The sequence below is a fragment of the Mixophyes fleayi genome, chromosome 4 (assembly GCF_038048845.1).
Source record: "Mixophyes fleayi isolate aMixFle1 chromosome 4, aMixFle1.hap1, whole genome shotgun sequence".
Classification (NCBI taxonomy): Eukaryota; Metazoa; Chordata; class Amphibia; order Anura; family Limnodynastidae; genus Mixophyes; species Mixophyes fleayi.
In genome coordinates, this window is record NC_134405.1 from 200736185 (window position 1) to 200756539 (window position 20355).

Below are 20355 nucleotides of genomic sequence, written 5' to 3' on the forward strand. Positions count from 1 at the left end.
GGCATGACGTCATTCACAGGCAGCGGCTGCTGAAATAACTATACCGAGAAACCCTTTTCCTGAAGCTAACAGTAGGCGGAGCAGAGAGGAGCTGTCTGTGGGGGAGAAGGTGCAGACCTGGGGGTGAGAATGAGCACAGTGTGTGTATATATATATATATATATATATTTATTGTGTGTAGTATATATATTATGTATATGTGTTGTGTATGGTAAATGTTGGCGATTGACACAGATAATTCAGTGTTAAACTAAGATATATTTATATAGACCAATCAGCCACAACGTTAAAACCACCAACCTAATATTGTGTACGTCCCCCTCGTGCCACCAAAACTGCTCTGACCTGTTGGGGCATGAACTGCACAAGACCTCTGAAGGTGTCCTGTGGTATCTGGCACCAAGTTAGCAGCAGATCCTGAAAGTCTTGTAAGTTGTGAGGTGCGGCCCCCATGGCTGGATCTTGTATTTCCAGCACATCCCACAGATTCTTGATCAGATTGAGATCTGTGGAATTTGGAGGCCAAGTCTGCACCTTGAACTCTTTGTCATGTTCCCCAAAACCATACCTGAACAATGGTTGCAGTGTGGCAGGACGAATTATCCTGCTGATAGAGGCCACTGCCATCAGTTAATACCGTTCTACAAATGTGTAGAAGTCTGGAGCGATCTGCAGTAGTGCTCCAGATTGTATAAAGTGTCTGTATTGCCGGGTGGAGATCCGGTAAGGTAATCTTTCAGGATCTCATAAAGTCCAATGCATTTCACTCCTCTAGATTAGGGGCTTTTTCAGGGATAAGTTTAAGCACGTATGTGTTCTGGCAATTTGTGCTCAGACAGCAGCTGTTCAATTACAAGGATCACATTTGTTTGTGAAACCTCAGTGACAAGATCCTGCACCCTGGCCCAGGACATCCCTTCCAGGGAGGGAAGACAGAAGCTTTTCCACGGAAGATCCAGAATCACATCAAAAACGTCAGAGGAGGCTGCAGCCCCCACAAGATACATGTGAGTGTACCGAAAGGTACAGAAACACTATTTAAACTTTAGAACTGAATATTACTTTCATATTGTTGGACACTAAGTTATATGAACACTAAAAGGATTATATCCGGACCATCATCAATTTATTATATTGCGATTTTTTTAGTCTTATGAAGATTTTCTATGCACACATACATTGTTTTTATTACTATATTTGATAAACAAAGTTTATATCTGTTGCACTAATACTTAATATTAAATGAGTGTATAACAGTGGTTCCCAAACTTTTGGCACCCTTAGGATCACCATAATTTTTCCAAGGCACCTGTAAGCCAAAATAATTACCGGGTAGTCCCGTTTTTTAAGTAATTGGGTCAAAATAACGTAAGATGTATTTAGGCCCCTTCACCATCATATTGTGCCTCTTCATCAAATCACTGCCCCCCCCTCAGCAGCATCTCACTCTGCCCCTCCCCCTTCAGCATCTCACTCTCTCCCCCTTCCCTCTCCGTTCCTTTACTTACTTTCCTCATTTTCTGCTGTCTCCTGTCCTGATGTCCTCTCTGCTGCTCCTCACTGACACTGTTGGACGTGATGCCGTCACGCCCGGCAGTCAGTGAGAACAGTGAGGATGATCCGGCGCTGGATTGGTAAGTTCTTCTTTTTTTTTTTTTCCCTTCTTCCTTTACAAGGGCGGCTCCGGCACCCCTGTGACAGCGCCTCGGCACCCCTGTGACAGAGCCTCGGCACCCCTGTGACAGAGCCTCGGCACCCCTGTGACAGCGCCTCGGCACCCCTGTGACAGAGCCTCGGCACCCCTGTGACAGAGCCTCGGCACCCCTGTGACAGAGCCTCGGCACCCCTGTGACAGCGCCTCGGCACCCCTGTGACAGAGCCTCGGCACCCCTGTGACAGAGCCTCGGCACCCCTGTGACAGAGCCTCGGCACCCCTGTGACAGCGCCTCGGCACCCCTGTGACAGAGCCTCGGCACCCCTGTGACAGCGCCTCGGCACCCCTGTGACAGCGCCTCGGCACCCCTGTGACAGAGCCTCGGCACCCCAGGGGGGTGTCCTCACTAAAGACAATGCAGACAGTCATTCACCTTCGCGTTACCCAGAGCATCATTCTGCCTCCATCGCTTGTCTGTTTTCCATAGTGCGTCCTGGTGCTATTCTTTTCCAAGTTAAACGTGGTGCATGCACCCGAACGTACACATGATGTAAAAGAAAGCGGGATTCATCAGACCAGGCCACCTTCTTCCATTGCTCCATGGTCCAATTGTGGTGCTCACGTGCCCATTGTAGGCGCTTTCCGCAGTGGTCAGAGGTCAGGATGGGCACTCTGACCGGTCTGGGGCTACGCAGCAAGCTGCGACGCACTGTGTGTTCTGACACCTTTCTATCATAGCCAGCATTAACTTTGGCTACTGTAGCTTTTCTGTGGGATTGCACCAGAAGGGCTAGCCTTCGCTCCCCATGAGAATCAATGAGCCTTGGGCACCTATAACCCTGTTGCCGATTCACCAGTTGTTCTTCCTTGGACCACTTTGGTAGGTACTAACCACTGCATACCGGGAACACCCACAAGACCTGTCATTTGGAGATGCTCTGACACAGTCGTCTACCCATCAGAAATTGGCCCTTGTCAAAGTTGCTCAGATCCTTACGCTGCCCAATTTTCCTGCTTCCAACACATCAAACTCAAGAACTGACTGTTCACTTGCTGCCTAATATCTACCACCCCTGACCAGGGCTGCCCAGAGGGGGGGGAGCGGGTACATTTTACCCAGGCCCGGCCAGGCCTTCTCTACTAGTTTTTAATTTATTTTATTTTTTTTAAAAAAAAAATTCTTGCAATATTTCTTTTTTTCGCGGGGGGGCGGGGGTTGCCCGTCTTGTTCGTTGGTGGGGGGACCTGGAAGAATAAAATAACAATATATACTCACGTGACCGCGGCGCTGGCGTCCCTCCTCCTCTCTGCTCCATTCACACTGACTGTCGGGTGTGACGTCATCATGTCGCGCCCGACCGTCAGTGTGGGAATGGAGCAGAGAGGACTAAGCAAGAAGAATGAAGAGAAGACAGAAGAAAAGAAAAGAAAGAAGCTAACAAAAGGTAAGTAAAGAAACAGAGAGACAAGGGGAGGAAAGCAGAAAAGGACAGTGCTATAAAGAAGGGGGGAGAGAGGCAGAGAGTAAAAAAGCCCCCTGAAGGATGACACAAGCATTTTCACTTATGCACGAAGTTGACATGATGTGAATCTCGAGTATTGCATTCAGAATGAGATGTGAAATAATGACTTAGTAATCTGAAATACACACATAGCTATGCTAAAAGCATCTTTTCAATGGTCTTGTTTTATCTTTTAACATAGATGTCTACCTTTCAGTATACTCTACAAAACACCAGACATAAAACAATTCAAACACACAAAAGAACAGCGTTGTAAGAAATAGCTATAAATATTGATTAGCTAACAATCACTCTCCCAAATAAAGATAAGGGATTGGTTCTTAAAATAAAAACATATTTTAATGCATATCACCATACATAAAAAATATCTAAAAAAGAAAACATGATTCTACATTAAAAAACAAACATACTATAGGTGCTGTGACCAAGGCTCCTTTATACTTGCTCCCAGGGCCGCCGAGAGGGGGGGGAAGCGTTTTTTTTTTAAGTTACTCGACTATGAGAGGGCCCCCGTGAATTTGTTGTACCGGGGCCCTGAATTCCTCTTGGCAGCCCTGCCCCTGACAGGTGTCATTGTAGCGAGTAATCAATGTTATTCACTTTACATGTCAGTGGCTTTAATATTGTGGAAGAACTGTGTGTGTGTGTCTGTGTGCGCGCGCGTGTGTGTGTGTGTGTGTGTGTGTGTGTGTGTGTGTGTGTGTGTGTATATGTATATGTGTCTGTGTCTGTGATAATTGTGACTGGCGTCTTCCTTATCTGAACTGGAATGTATCTCATCTAGCTTCTAGTGATGGTCACATGATTGCGTTCCAGAGAACAAGATATATGGTGGAAGGACATTTGCAACAGTATTTCTACGAATATGTGTAAAATGAGAATTTGAGAGAAAAAGCAGAGTATTCATTACAGAAAACATTCTTTTTCCACTTCTGTGAATCAAATGCGACACCATCAACAGGGGCAAGAAATTATCCTAATAGACACTCTGTTGGGTAATTAAAACATACTGTAAACTTTTACCTTGGGTAACCCCTCCTCCTTGTCCATAACCCTATATTGTTACCCATACTTACCAAGAAATAACGGCCCCAGGACCATACAGCCAGAGGACATGCATGTAATATATAGGATCAGCAAGTAATATAGTCCCGGGCAGATCATATAGTCCAACTGAGCAGATCTTTATCATTACATAGACTCACTATGCCCTGTTGCTGCTGATTATAATATCAGGTAAACACCATATACTGTTAGTATTCGTGATGGCCGCTTACAGTTAAATTGCCGTAATGACATTAGGAACGACAAACTTGATCCTTTCAATAACCAGGAGCTATCTGACAAAAGCTGTACTGATGCCTGGGGCTGGTAGACCTGCAGGGGGGGGGGGGTCTGGTTATAAGTTAAGCAAGCCTGCTCTATGCTAAAAATTGGGGGCTTGGTTTTAAAGGGGAACCCAACCTTCAGAGAAATATATTGTCCAGGCAGAGTCATTGTCCTTGTTTAGGTGAATGTCCTCTTTAATGATACATTGGTTATATCTTTTTTGACAGCATTATACGTGAGAGCGTTAGCAAGTACTCCACATTTCTGGAGATAATGTAAAGATAATTACATTTAGATGTGCATGCACATTCCACTATTGGTTTGGTACTTATGGAGTTTATTGCAACACCTGTGAGGATGTGTTAATTAGCATTTAAGAAATATTTAAAATAATAAAAAGTAATGTAATTATACCAGGAAGTCCCTGGCATGGAATCTGCCACATTTCATTTACATTTGTACAAAGTGCCCATATAGTTTTGCAATTACTGTATATATGCAAACACAGTAAAATGCAGACATTAGAGCACAGTTATTATGACTAACTGGTTGTAAAGATTTGTGTACTTTTAAGTAGCTTACACTGGAGGGTTAGTATTGTGTATGATGTTATAAAATGTTTTACTTACCTGGATTTTATTGAATAAGTTATTTTATTTTACACCTCTGGCTGCGGAGAACATTACTAAGTACTGGCTGGGTAGAGGCCGGCAACATTTTCAAAACTTTTGTAGGATATTCCATATTTGGTTTTGCAATTTTGCACGTTTCGGTGGCACAATTTGGCTGTAATGTTCCCAGTACCTACCACAACCACACAGTGCGGTCCCAGTGTTAGTCATAGAGAGACTAGAAAGGTGAGTTTAGAAATACAGCACAGAATGACTGGCGAAAGGTGGAAGTTAAAGATTGTATTGTATAATACTGGAAGGGGGATGTTATACCAGGTTTCAAGTAGAGATGCTCAGGATCGGTTCCCCGAGAACCGAACACACCCGACCGTGGCAGATCCCAGCCGTCGGATCTCGCGAGCTTTCGATTTTTTTATGTACGGTCCTCCACGGCGATCCAGCGCCATTTCACAGAGTGAAACAGAAGGGGTAGCACAGTTCTTGGCAGTCTCTAGTGCAGTTGGGCAGCATCATAGGTAGAAAAGAAAGAGGAGGGGTAGCAGTGTTCTTCAAAGCCTCCAGTGACTTTCAGGAGAGCTCCATTGCTAATTGTCATTGCTGAAATAGAAATAATAGGGCTGGCAGACTTGGTCTTCTAAATCTACAGTCACATTGTGCTGTGTTATATAGGTAACACACAAAGAGGAGATTTCCATTGTTCCATTGCTAATTGTCATTGCTGAAATAGAAGTAATACTGTGTTATCAAAATGGATTCACAGCAGTACACAGAAGACCAGGAGCACCAAGCAGCTGCTGGCACCAGTTATGATGATATTAATCCCTCTACGTCATCTGCTAAAGCCTATGTTAAAGTGCATAGTGTTTTTAAGTCGGAAACAGGCAAAATCCAGGCAAAGTCATCTGCAGAAAAAAGGAAGGTCAGGCGCCGTCCCTGTGCTTTCGCTTCTGCACAGGGACGGGCGCCTGCATCCTAAGACACGCAAGCTCAGGCTGCCTGGTGGACAGTTCTGAGGCACGTATTAGCTGTAGAATTGCCACAGTTATTCAAAGAATGGGTGGAGCGATCAAATGAACCATAACTGGTTTCATGATCCAAGGACAATTCCATCTTGCACCACTTTTCTTTTCTGCCACTGCTGTGTGGCAATGTTTCATAGATGTGGTAGGAACTGCTGTGTGTTTCTGTCATTGCTCTGTGACTTAGCATCCAGCCAGGTCGCTGCAGTCTTTGTTTGAAAGTGTATGAAAATAATATTGTGACCTGTGAGGTGGTCAAAATTGACTGCAAATGACTTGAAATTAGTGTTATTGAGGTTAATAATAATGTAGGAGGGGAAAAAAGCAAAATTACGTGATTTTAGCAAAAAAAAATTGGGACTTTAGAAAAACATAGGGATTCAAACCAAAAAAAAAAAACACACAGGGGCGGTTTTGCCAAAACCAAAACACGAAGTTAATCCAGATCCAAAACCAGAACACGTGAGTCAGTGAACATCTCTAGTTTCAAGGTATCTGGCATCCTCCATAAACGACTGTTCTGTTTTGTCTCTACATTGTTTATGACTTCTTGTAAAAACGTCTCCTGTTCTGTGTTGAATGTGTTTTAGGCCTGGTGCTCCCAAGTTATGGAATACCCATTATGCGGAAAACATAAAAATCCAAGCATTTATCTGTACAATACGATAAATTACAAGATATCCCTAGACCGATCTGCTTACAATCTAATTTAACACTATAATAAGTGTTGGTGACAATTTCTTGTAAAAGTGCTAAATTAGATAAGACAAGTTATTCAGTTATAATATTATTATTATTATTATTAATATTATTAATATTATTATTATTGGCCCAATAAACATACTAGGCAAGTTGTTCTAGTGTGAAAATGCACATTCAAGACATATTTACATTTGCATCTCAGTGAAAGCTATTGTTCTCTATTATCAGCTATTTTAGACTTGGTGAGACTCCTTCCATGTTTAGGGTGTGTGTATGTTGGGATGGGAGCGGGGAACTTGCCTGTTTTTGGGTTCCCCCCCAAACCAGTAAAAATTGCCCCAATTTCCTATTCCACTCACTGTTAGTTTATTTTATCCTGTAGTTCATAGATTATAATGGGACAGGAATTATATGTATCATACTTGTATGTGTATTATACAGCGGCAAGAACAAGTATGTGAACCCTTTGGAGTTATCTGGATTTCTGCATAATTTGGTCATAAAATGTGAGCTTGGTTGGGTTCAACCTGTTATTAAATCCTATTGTCTCCTGGACATTCTGGGAGAGAAGGCAACTATGAGAGAAGCTTTTCGGAGCTTGATAAAATTGCCCAGACCGCAGTTCCTGTTGCTTATTAATTAAGGATTATTAATTAATTATTAATCCTTATTATTAAGGATTGGACCAGCCTCCAAACTGCAGGGAATAGTGCATGTCCCTGACTTGTCAAAGGCAAAACACAGTGATGAGGATGGGCAAACTTTTAAATATTAAAGTACCAACGCAGTGAAAATATACACTTTATTATCAATACAAACATAAATATATTGACAACCACTTTATGCCGTCTGCAATATAATTAATATTCTGAGGATACTCCCGGACAGGGGGCGTGGTGGGAGGGAGGATGTACGGTCAATCGCAGCATTCTGGCCTACGCTATTTTGTCGCTGGGCGGGGCCAAAATGACGCGATTCACAGCAAATGGCGTCATTGAGGCTCCCATCCGGCCTACTTCACTAAGAAGTGGGCAGAATGAGGGAGAATTGTGGGATTATTACATTTAATGGTCATATTTAAAAATTTGAGGTCAAGTGAGAAAGTGCAGGGATTGAAATATCTGAACAATGGTCATCAAACCTTTACTCCATCACGTGATTCTTATGTCTGTATTCCCGTTTTATCAGTGTTTCTGTCACCACCGACCTACATTACTAAAGGAACCAATGTATTCCAATTCTTTTCTTGTCAAAATATATCCCTTACTGTGTGTTTACTTGTATATTCCATGTATGTTCATGTATTAGTGGTATAATTTGTATTTACATTGCGCTCTATTTAGTTTCTGCACTAGATAGACGCCCCCACTGGACTGTTCCTGGCATCTGCCTATTGCATGGAACGAGTGGAGCAAAGACTGGCAGAATTCAGAGCGAGGAAAGCTCAGACTCCTCAGGAACATGGGAAAAGCGATGACGGCGAGAGCAGAACGGTCACCAAGCAGAGCTGGAAATCCTTTACACAGGCAGCAAAAGAGAAAATGCAGAGTGTTTATAGCAAGTGGAAAACACAGGATGCTGCACAACCTCCGATAATGGATCCCAGGACGGAGGTAAGATGGGGAACACAACTATATTCTTACACCTGGAAGGAAAATGAGTACCCCAAAACTCCTCCTAAGTATGTCTATCCCCAGTATCTATCATGTCTAGACGCAATACACAACACAACACGCACGTTTAAATGCTGCGTTCCCACCTGCAGCACAAGGAGCACTACAAAGAATTTGCACCTTTCATTTCAGTAATTACACTGTGCAGAATGAGATCTCCTCCTTTTCACCCTTTTCCACAAAACTAGACGCATCTACTCTGTAACTTGCCAAGAACGGCCTTCAGCCCAACTTCTCCCAGCGGCTGGTGCAGACATCTGCTCCTCCGCTAACACTGTCATCTTGTCCCTCAACCCAGGTGCAGTGGAAATCCCCTTTGATGTAACAAGCAGTATGGCAGCCGTCCGACAAATATGTGATTATTTGGACCAAGAGTGTTAGTTGCTGTACAAATAATTAACAGATCTATAACCCACTTGCTGAGAGAATGAACTATCTGATTCCTTCTTCCCCTGTTGTGATGACACGTCTCCTCCTGTATGATTACTGTATGAGGGAAACGCATGAGTTAGCAAATCCAAGATGGGGGGAATTGTGGGTACCAAACCTTGTTCATGATGGTAGTGTGAATCAGGGGATTCCTTATCAGATGCCGGTGAGATACAGTAACATACCTTATATTACATATCTTTACATTAAGCATCAAGGGTATGGACACAGCACATTTAGGGGATGGTCTGGTTTAAGTGTAGTGACTGCAAAACCATTGTATTCCCTCAAAATAATTTCATTTTACACATCGGTGTTGCCTGAAAACCTTCAATATATTTGCTTTTCCAAGGTGCATTTGCAGTTTGTATGGGAAATGTTACAGGCACAGTCTTGACAATAAAAACATTAAAATGTACAAAAGTAACATTTATGTAAAGACAGCCCAATGTTCCCTTAATGTCATTAGTTATTTATATCATTAATGAAGCGCCAGCAAGATGTATTTTAGTAGTAAAAATGCAAAATTGAAATTAGCTGATGGTTCTAGACGTACAAAGACAGAACCTTTAAATGACAGTTATATTTTTGCCTATATATGCGTATTACTATGCTGGACTGCAGTCCAGCAAATGGTCCGCAAAGTGTCGTAGGCTCTGACAGTGGGAATGCTGTATGTACGAGCCACATAGCCACATTTTCTCACATTGGAAATGATCCTTGGACTAAATATGGAAACACTACCTCCTGTTGTACATACCCGGGTATTGCGGAGTTGGAGCTCCGCCAGGAGTAATGAGTTTGTTTGCCGTTAGCGTCTCTCCAATAAATATCCGGGCACATCAACAAATAGCATGGCTGTACTCTTCTTACTGTGCGTGCATTTGTGTATATCTCATCCTTTAGCTGATAAAGAAGTGTATAAATCTATAAAGAATTTATCACATTTCTGTCACAGACTTAAAAAAGAAAATGTGTTCGTACTGATAGAGGAAAACAAACTTACATCAATGTTCTATGCAATCTGTGAACTTCTAGACCCCAATTCCACATATGTGATGTTTTATACAAGAGGTGACAGGCGTCTTATCCTAAATGTAATTATTTCTTTTCTAGGCATTGGCTAGAACCTTATTCCTCCCAGAAGAAGTCCAGGCAGACAACGAGGACCAACCCTCTGACCGCTCTGTCCGCAGAATCACCCTTCTGCTAAAGTTCCTCCTGTGGCTTGTACTGCTCGGGCTATTCGTGGAACTTGAGTTTGGACTGGCTTATTTTATTCTTTCCATGTTTTATTGGCTGTATGAAGGGACTCGTGGGCCCAGTCAGAGACAGAAAGGAGAGAAGAGCGCTTACTCTGTCTTTAACCCTGGGTGTGAGTCCATTCAGGGGACGTTAACCGCAGAGCAGTTTGAGAGGGAACTGCAGTACGGTTCCTTGGCTGGAATATAGCAACGCCCAATGTATGTTCTGTAGTGAGAGATTATCTGCCCCAGCATAACAACTAAAACCTTGCTGACCTCCAAGCTGTGTAATATACCTTATTGTGCTATTTTTACAAAGAAAAAAAAAAAACACTATTCATATATACACATCAGTGCTCAATCTAATGTTTTGTAACATTGCCGCCTTCAGCTCATAAAGGTGAATTCTCATAAACCATTAAGCCAAGTCTATATATATCTGTAATATGACATTAGGTGTAATTTGCTCCATCTGAAGACAGACTTGTGATGGGTCGTTATCAGTGAGGTTCCTGAAGGATTAAGCTGGGTTCTTTGACGGATGCAGTAAATACTGTGCTGGAATCATAAATCTGTAAGCGCATCACTCCGAGCCGCCGTCAGCCATGTGCACATACTATCTTCTCATTAATCAGTGGCAAAGATACTTTATTCCATGTAGTCAGGGCAGGGACATGGAGGGAGCAGAAGGACTTGGAGACAATACTAAGGGTTTACAGCTAATTTCTCCCATAATCTTCTATGTGGAGCTGTAACAAGTTTGTGTTGTAGGATCTCAGAATCTACATAGATAATAAGGGGAAGGAAATACAGAGATTAAACACTAAAATGTTATACCTACAAAATACTTCTGCTTTCAGTACTATATGATATCTAAATAAAAATCTTTGTTACCAGGTAGCTCCAAAATTATATTTTAAAAATCATATAAGTTTAAATGTAGTATTCATCCCTAAGGCCCTTTACATAATAATGCCTGTTAAAAGCAAAGACAAAACCTTGTGCCTTTTCTTTACTTTTACAGTATTTAAAGCTTCATAGTGCACTAAGATCTCATCATAAATGCTGCAGGTAATGCTGGATTTGCTGCCAAGTGGACACATTTTTGGACTATCGGCGTTAAAGTGACTTTAACAGGATTTAACAACGTTGGACTTAATGTATCGCCTGCGTGTATGAGCCCCAGGTCAGTAGAATAATGAATAACAATCTTTGCAACTCTTAAGTGGAGGATATGAATTTATATAAAAATTGAGTGGATATTTAATAAGCAAAAATTGGAGCGATTTAGGTAACAAAAATAACAAAAAGTACTGTTGCTTTTTTTTTTTTTTTTTTAAATTAACGCTCAAAAACCAAACCGCAAAGTAAAAGGCACCTAAAATGGTGCATGGCCTACAGCGCACAACTTACCCGTAAAGACTAAAATATCTTAATATGTATAGTTTGGAGCAGAGAAGGGAACGGAGGACATGATAAAAACTTTCACATATATCAAGGGTTATAACAAGGTGCAGGAGGGAAGAGAAGTATTAGAACAGAGGACATGCACTGACACTGGAGGGAAGTAGGTTCAAAGGAAATGTGAGGAAAAACTACTTCACAGAAAGGGTAGTGGATCAGTGGAATAGCCTCCATCAGAGGTGGTAGAGGATAATACAGTAGAGCATTTAAACATAGACATAAGAATATCCTTATAAAGAATAAGGGATCAAGCAAGGTTTAAGGTAGAGATAGTCGCTGACCCTCGTGTTTTGGATCTGGATTACCTTCGGGTTTTGGTTTTGGCAAAACCACCCTTGCGTGTTTTGGTTTTGTTTTGCAATTTTGTTTAAAAATATTTTTTTTGGCCTAAATTAACCTAATTAACCTGTTTCTTGGATAAGGAAGGTAATTCTAAAGCTAATAAATTAGGAAAAAAACAGTTTAATCCCTGGTAGGCCGTCCTTAATTCTACACACAAACCTGATTGTCTTCCTCTCCATCTTAGCCTATTGGCAATGCAGCCATCGTCTTTGGGTGTATAGTACACCTTCCACTTATAGTTAAATATATAAAGAAATGGGCAAAGGCAGTTTGGTTTCTGTCTGTATCCGCTCCCCTCCACTTGTAGTAAAATAGAAAACAATTCAGCCGTTATACACTGTACAATATAAATTGAAATGGACAAAGCCAGTTTGGGGTCAGTCTGTGTATGACACCCTACCCTTATCGTGAAATTGACAAAACAGCAGCCTTTCAAGACTGTACATGATATAGAAATGCCCTAAGTCCCTTTCCTATTTGGGGGTAGATTGCACCCTACACTTATATAGAAAGTTTTAAAAAGATGTTATCGTCATCATCTTCAGCTTCATCCTCACCCTCATCAGTGTGTACATCATCATCACAGACTATTAATTCATCACCGCTTGAATCCGCCATTAGAGAACTGTCAGTGCTTTGATGGTAAAGGCCTTCCTCGTGGAAGATGTAGTTCATTTTGATGAACATCATATTTTCCACATTTTTGGGAAGTAACCTTCTACGGTGATCACTGACTAGGTTCCCGGCTGTGCTGAATACTCTTTCAGAGTACACACTGGAGGGTGGGCAGCTTAGGTATTGCAAAGCAAGTTTGTACATGGGTTTCCAAATGGCCTGCTTTTCTTCCCAGTAAGGAAAGGGACTGTCTGACATTTCCATATCAATTACCTCTTGAAAATAATCCTCCACCATCCTTTGCATGTTAATACTTGGATTGGATGGAGTTATGGGCAAGGTCACACATTTTTTTGAAAAATCTTTCAAACCAGCCCAGATGTTAAACTGTTCTGGTCTGCCCCCTGCGTCTTCCCTGCTTCGCTTTGGAAAATTTAATTTTTCTGTCCTACCACTGGGGAACACTGCGATACATTGGGGTATAGTAGGTGAGACTGGAGTTAGGCACTTATAAAACTTGTTTGTTCCCCTGACTCCTCCCCCACTATGCCCCTCCTCTGTAGCTGATACTTCAGTTGTTGTAAGTGCCTTCAGGAGATAGGTCACTTCTGTATAGGCTCCTGCCTATACTTGGTTTAGCATTAGGTTTTCATGTTTTTATTTTCTTTCCCTTTCAGATCAAGCGCTGGACTCGATGCAAAGACCCAGAGGAGTGAATAGTCCCGGTGATTCCTTCACTCTGAGTTCCAACGCAGGTAAGCAGCTCTTCAGCTCGCTTCCCTCGCATCTCTGCTGGCAGTCTTCCCCTAGAAAAAACGAGCAAATGGGCCATGTTTTTTTTGTTTTAAGTATGCCTTTAAAGGCAGCTTTCATTTGGGGCACATATTTTTTGTATATTCGGCCATATAGACGGCCGCAGCCACATTTAGACAGGGCGGGCGGGAGTGAAGCTGTATCAGCCTCTCCTCTCCGCCCTCAGACTTGCCGGCAGCCTCCCCCCCCCCTCCTCCAGCCCTAGACAACGAGCAGCGGGGGAGAAGAACAACGATCACTCTCTCTGGAGGCGATGAGTTGTCAGTGAGACCGCACGCACCGTGGGCATGGCAGCGTGGCGGTTCTCACTTTCACCGGCTACAGCCATATTAAAGATATGGGCTGAGCGGCGGTGATCAGAGGCGGCCATGTTAATGGAGGGGAGTACACCTCCCCCCCTCTCTCCCCATCAGCTTCCTAAGGCGCGGATGATGGCCATCTTAGCACTCTGGAGCACACACATTCCGTGCATGCCGTTGCCAAATCTGCCTCTCTTCACCTGGTAATGTTGTATCGTTTTAAATTCTCTTTTTAAACGATTGTCAGCCTGTTTGCCACACAGTCAGGACTTTTGTTTCGGGGTCCGGTGACTGATGTATATATCAGAGGATTATCTATTATACAATATTGGTAGTTTCCTATCATCCTGTGACATATTTTGCTTTTCAGGCAGATATATATATATATCTTTATATATATCTATATGTATATATGTGTTCAAAATAATTATTATACAAACTTATTTCCTGTCACCTGGCCTATTTCCTTATGTTTTCAGACAGATCCACTGGGAAGTAGGAGTGGCATTATATACGTGCGAAATGTAATTTCTAAATTATCCTTTTCACAGCCTAGCCCGAATGTCTCGGCACAGACTGCGGGGCTGAGGTCTACAAACAGGGTACTTCCATTTCGGTGTCAGCAGTTTTGCAGAAACAGGTCTGGTCTAAATCACTGTCGCTTCTGGTGGCCGAATTCATTAAGGTGATTTCAGAGTCCGAAATGGTACGTGAGTATACCCTTTTTCATGCTTCTACACATGTTGCACTGTGCTGGTTAAGCCCCCACACTGCTTATATCTGTCCGCTAACACAGAAGCGACATTCCGCTATTTAAGTACAGAACCACCTGGACAAAGACGCTGTTGTTCACCATCTTCCACAGATGGGCAGAATTTTATCTTTCACTGTTGTCACAGTCAGAATAAGGATGTAGTTCATTCCTCACTGAAGGATGTCTATCTCGATTTTGTTTTACTAACAAGAACATTATTCCTTCTGATTACACTCATGAGGTGGATAATCCCAGCTTAAACTTTACATAGTGTTAGCTTTTGCAAATCGCCAGTCTATATTTCAATTTGCACCCTAAGCCTTAGTGACACCCTGCTTGAGAAAATGTTTTTCCTCATATATTAGCCCTGGTGTCTGTCTTTTGACAAAAACACCAGGTAAACAGTTATAGGCTGGCTAGATTTTCATCTCCCTCTCCCGCCTGAGTGAATATAGGGGAAGTAATCCCTGCGGATGACAACCCTGTGGCTTTTCAGTTCTATTATTCTGCTATCTCCGGTCGGGAGCTGACAGAAGTAGTTCTCCTACACAGAGCAGGAGCTGGAAAAGGGTTTTTATCTAGAAGCTCTCTGACAGAGGAAGTTCTCTAGCCTTTATTCACCCAGCAGAGTCATAGCTGGTATTCAAAAAGCCATCTAGCTATGATATGATTAGTTAGCCACATGCTCATAGGACTATGTTCCAATAACGGAACTCTCAGTTTGCACTATTACAAACGAGTATCCAAAGGCTTCTGGCGGTAGGTGTGCTTTCTTCTTTTTATGTCAGCGACACCAGGCCATGACGTTTACGTGCTCAATCCGTTCATCCGCTCTGTTGATCTGAGGTCAGGGTGCCGCATTCCGAGTCAGGCCTAGCCTTACACGGGTGCTTATAGTTCATGTACAGTGGCAGTCAGGTAAACACCCTTGGGTCTGGCGACATCCCCCGAAGGGGGAAGTTATTTCAACCAACGCATACCTTACAGCTAGACGTTTTCTGCCAGCATATTATTTTTGCCACCTCTCAGCAAGCAGCAGGGCTGCATTATTGAGTTTACAGGTGGTCACTTTGAACCTACCCAGGTCTTCGGTTATTCTACCACACTAGAAGTGTTAGCTTATGCCTTATCTTCTAGATTGGAACACTCAGTATCTTCCTACCGAAGAACAGCTCTCTTCTACACAGTTCCAAAATGCTCCTGGCAGAATTTCCTTTCAGTAACATGAGTTTATGTTTTGCAAAATAGGATACCAAGGCTCTCGTTGAATCATTGCCTCTCCTCATTCGGAACATCTCCCATGTCTCAACAGGGAGATTCTCATCAAGGGAAGCTGCTTTCCTTGTTTTGGACGTGCATAGCATCCCTCTGCCCTGATTCACTAGTTTACCTTTCGGGTGGTGCTTAGCCACAATGATTTTTGAGTGGGTCAGTTGTCCTTCTTGTACAGGGGGTCAGAAAACCTGTAGAGATTCGGTCTCATCATGCAGGGCTGTCGCATATTTGTAGCACTTATGGAATACCCATATCCTAATTGCAGGATAGGGGTCGACCTGTGTATGGTCGGAGGGGTGTGCCTTGTGCCATACTATGGGCCAAGCTAGTCCAACGTATTATTATTGAGGGCCAAATGCCTTAGCAATCAGTCATTTACCAGGTAAAGTGGGTCACTCCAGGGTAATACCTTTGTGCCCTCCTGATTAGGTCATAGGGCTCTCTGAGAGGGAGCCCAGGTTCTTTTCACATGTTAACCTGTTTTCTCTGTCGGCTCTCAATCTAATGACCCTCAAGTGGATTTGTCCATAGCCAAGTCGGGTCTCCCTAGAACTAAGGGGGTGTACATGTTATTTACAGGTACCATTTCCTCGTGGGTGTTCAAGAGTTTCTAGGAGGGGGCGCATCCCAGCTAGTCTAGTGGTCCGCCGTATGTCTCGCAAAGTAGTGTTCTCCTGGTTTCGGGGACTAGCGTTGACGTCCCTCTTTTTCCGTTTACAGAGCGGCCTCATCTCGTAGTTCGGCCTTTTTTTGATTTTCATCATCTAGTTTGACGCTGTGGCGTCGGACGCCCAACATTTACGGCCAGAGAGTCCTTGCAGGGAAATGGTTGCTACCTCAAATACAGCCATAGAGCTTCTTCCTCAACTGTTTCTTTGGGCTAGAAACTATATTCGGTTGGTGTAAATTCCTAGAATTTCACACGTCCCACTCAGGAATCTTTAAAGGATTTTCTTTACTAGCTGGCTCCGATTCGGGTCTCCGCCCTACTCCCTTCAGCGGCAGTTCCCGTGGCTCTCCGTCTAGCTCAGCGGAAGGTTGTCTTGCAGCAACAGCAGCAGCAGTGGGACTAACGCTTTCTTCAGAGAAATCAATAATAGTGCAGGAGTCATCCAGCCTTAATAAATGGGATGCAGGGCTAACTCCGAGCGCTACTGAGGATATTGATGAGGATGGTGTTGTGGGTGTATTTTGTAGCCGTCGGGATGTCGGTGACCGGAGGGTCCTAGCTGATGATGGAGTGCTTGTAATTTTTTTGGAAGAACTTTCAGCTTTTCCCAACACTTTGCCATGAACTCTCGTCAAATGGCGTAACATAGACGAGGTTCCAGGATGGTTAAGTTCCCCCCCTCGACTGACTGTGGCTTGACATACACTACAAATGGCTATACAATTGTTGTCTGGAATTGGAGTAGAAATAATTCCACACATAAGAAGTGGATTTTTTTTTGTTTTATGCCCAGGCATGACAATGGCCTTTTTCTTGTCACGTGCCAGAACTGCTGCCACTGGTGCAGGACTTACACAAACAACCTCATCCTCATCAACATCCTCATTAGCGCCCTCGTCGCCTACACAAATCTCCCCCTCATCCTCCTCTAATTCTAAAGTGGCATCCTCAATTTGTGTATCACCGGCTGTTCAGGCACACATCAGCAGAACTGCTGAAAGGGCCCTTCTTTATGGGTACACTAACAGAATGCTCACGATTAGACATACCACTGTTGGATGGACTCTCCACAGGGATTGTTGTCATTTCTGATTCAGAGCATACATTAACCTCTAATGCCTTATTGTTTTCTTGCAGCTCGACTTTGACGCGTAACAGTAGTTGTGCACCACTTTTAGACTCCAAATTACTTGGTCTTGCTTGGTCACGAGTGACCGTACAAGAAGAAGGCTCGGTAACATTTTTGGATCTGCCACTAATAGAGGAAGGCGAAGGCCTCATTCTTTCTTTGCCACTGATTTAAAAAGATTATGTACTTTGACATCGCCTTTCCCAGATGACGTACTGGGAACACTACCATCAGGACTGGTGACAGAACCGGGTTGCTGATTCTGCTCATATGTGGACTGCTTTGAATCTTGTAGTGCCAAAATTGTATTAGATAGATACTACTGACAAATATGACTTTTGACAGCCAAAGAATTTGTGTTTCCCACTGGGGAATATGGGAGACCCCAAAAGGACTTGTAGCGCTAAATATTGTTTTAGATACTGCTGACAAATATGACTTTTAACAGCCAGAAAAATTACTGTAAAACACTGGGGAATATGGGACACCCCAAAAGCACTTGGAGTGCTAAATATTGTTTTTTAGATACTGCTGACAAATATGACTTTTGACAGACAGAAAAATTACTGTAAAACACTGGGGAATAGGGGACACCCCAAAAGCACTTGTAGTGCAAAATATTTTTTTAAGATACTGCTGACAAATATGACTTTTTGACAGCCAGAAAAATTACTGTAAAACACTGGGGAGTATGGGACACCCCAAAAGAAATTGAAAAAAAAACCCTCCTCTATCCTCCTCTTACGGCTGTAACAATTGTTATTAATATTAGAATTGTATAGAATAGAAACAATAATGTGTCCAATTATTGCTCTGTCCCTGCGCTGATATAGCCTGTGACCTAACCCTGCTCTCTCCCTCTGTCAAATGGCGATGGATTGCTGTGGAGGTTGGTATTTATGCTTTTCAAATCTCGCGACAACCGAGCTTAGAAATGCGAATACGTCACAATGACGTTTTGCCTCGATTTCGATTCCGAATGGGCGGGAGAGTATCGAGCGTGCTCGGCTCGGTACTCGGATAGGCAAAATTCAGATGGATTCGGATCTCGGGGAACCGAGCCCGCCCATCTCTACTTTTTACACTACAAATAACTAATCAATGTATCCTCAGCTGAAGCCTCACGGTATCTAACGGACCTGCAAAAGCTGGATCTTTCCTGGAACAAGTGTATTGGAGGAAACCTGAAACTGTTTGCAGAAACTCTGAAAAATGTAACAGTTCTCCAAAGCTTTCCACTGAGCAGCTGCAATCTGCTTACACAGGACTTGGCGGTTTTAGGTATTTATGTCTATTCCATATTAACATCTGTCACATTACTTCTGATAGTAAGAGGCAATTAAAACAATGTCTAACAAAACTGATGGGATAATAGACTAATATGGTATGTACAAGGGCTTTACTGGACATTTTTAGGCCCATAAGCAAACTTGTGTATGTATATGAGGCAAACAATTTCTCACCTCCTCCGGCTCACTGAAGCTCCTCCTATTGATCAGTCCAGAGCTGCTGTTATTGTAACCAATAGAAAGCCGCCTACACTGTTGATCAGTCACATACTTCCTTGCGATCACTATAACAACAACCATGAACTGATCAGGTAATGGCAGTAAGCCGTAGAGCAATGGTTCTCAACTTCCTAATGCAGCGACCCTATAATACAGTTCCTCATGTTGTGGTGATCCCCAACCATAAAATTATTTTCGTTTCGACTTCATAACTGTAATTTTGCGACTGTTATGAATCGTAATGTAAATATCTGATATGCAGGATGTATTTTCATTGTTACAAATTGAACATAATTGAAGCATAGGGATTAATCACAAAAACAATATGTAATTATATATTGTGAAATATTTATTTCTAATTACAAATAAATGAAACTTTGTCTTGAAGCATGGTGTAGTATGGGTAACAGTCTTAATATAACAACAGTAAACTACATTGCTACATTTTGCGACAGTATGCGTAAAAATAAAATATAATAATAATAAAAATAAAATCATTGGTATCCTTGCCGGCAAAGCTCGGATGCTTGCTACCAAAATGGCGTTTTAGTTTGTTCGGCTTCATAGATTCGGCTGATAGACCTTCACAACAAATAACACATTGCAGTTTCTCAATTCCTACTGTAATTATTGAGGTAAAACCATACTGTAAAAAAATCCTCACTATATTTTCTTTTCTTAACGTTCTTCTCTACACGATCCATTGTCATGGGATGGTTTGCTAATGAAAATAATATATAACAATAGCTTTAACAATACAAAAGATGATACATGCCATAGTTCAGTTAATACAGTTCATTAAAGTTTCCTATGATTTACCATTCTTTGTGTTGGTTTTTTTACATACCTGTTACTATCACTAGGGGGCAGTATTCACATCCACCACAGCTGAGTATAAAAAGACCAATCAGCATCCAGATTAAGTTCCCATGGAACAGATATTTTATTTGCAGTAGTTGATGAGTTTACATTTACCCAGTAATTATAATTCATGAAGTGTCGTTTTACCTCCAATACTGCTGCTCTCTACACAGCAGCTGCTCTCTGCACATGTGTGACTGGTCCGCATAAGTACATTATGGCGCCAATCCTGTCACATACCCCTGTATTTGTATGGGGTGTATGTGATGGGGTTGGTGCGATGATGTCATCACGCCGGGTACTCGTATGTGGGCGTATCTGTATGTGGGTGGACCCGTCTGGAGACGGATAGAGGAGCGGTGTCTCGGTTCCTAAGACCATCGTAAATATGTGTTTTCCGATGGTCTTAGGCGACCTCTG

At 42.5% G+C, this 20355-nt stretch overlaps 1 protein-coding gene across 6 annotated transcripts; it reads left to right on the plus strand.

Annotated features, from left to right (window-relative positions):
- Positions 1–9: 9 nt before the first annotated feature.
- On the plus strand, positions 10–19895 carry LOC142152455 (SAYSvFN domain-containing protein 1-like). Of its 6 annotated transcripts, none has more exons than XM_075209122.1 (4): positions 10–140; positions 884–1023; positions 8203–8472; positions 10078–19895. In XM_075209122.1, the coding sequence occupies exons 3-4, from the start codon at positions 8257–8259 to the stop codon at positions 10411–10413; spliced, it is 552 nt and encodes a 183-aa protein (XP_075065223.1). In that variant the 5' UTR covers positions 10–140; positions 884–1023; positions 8203–8256; the 3' UTR covers positions 10414–19895. The 6 variants fall into 6 exon arrangements, with proteins under 6 accessions (XP_075065223.1, XP_075065221.1, XP_075065222.1 ...); XM_075209120.1 differs by having other exon boundaries at positions 884–1007; XM_075209121.1 differs by having other exon boundaries at positions 10–123; positions 884–1007.
- The last annotated feature ends 460 nt before the right edge of the window (positions 19896–20355 follow it).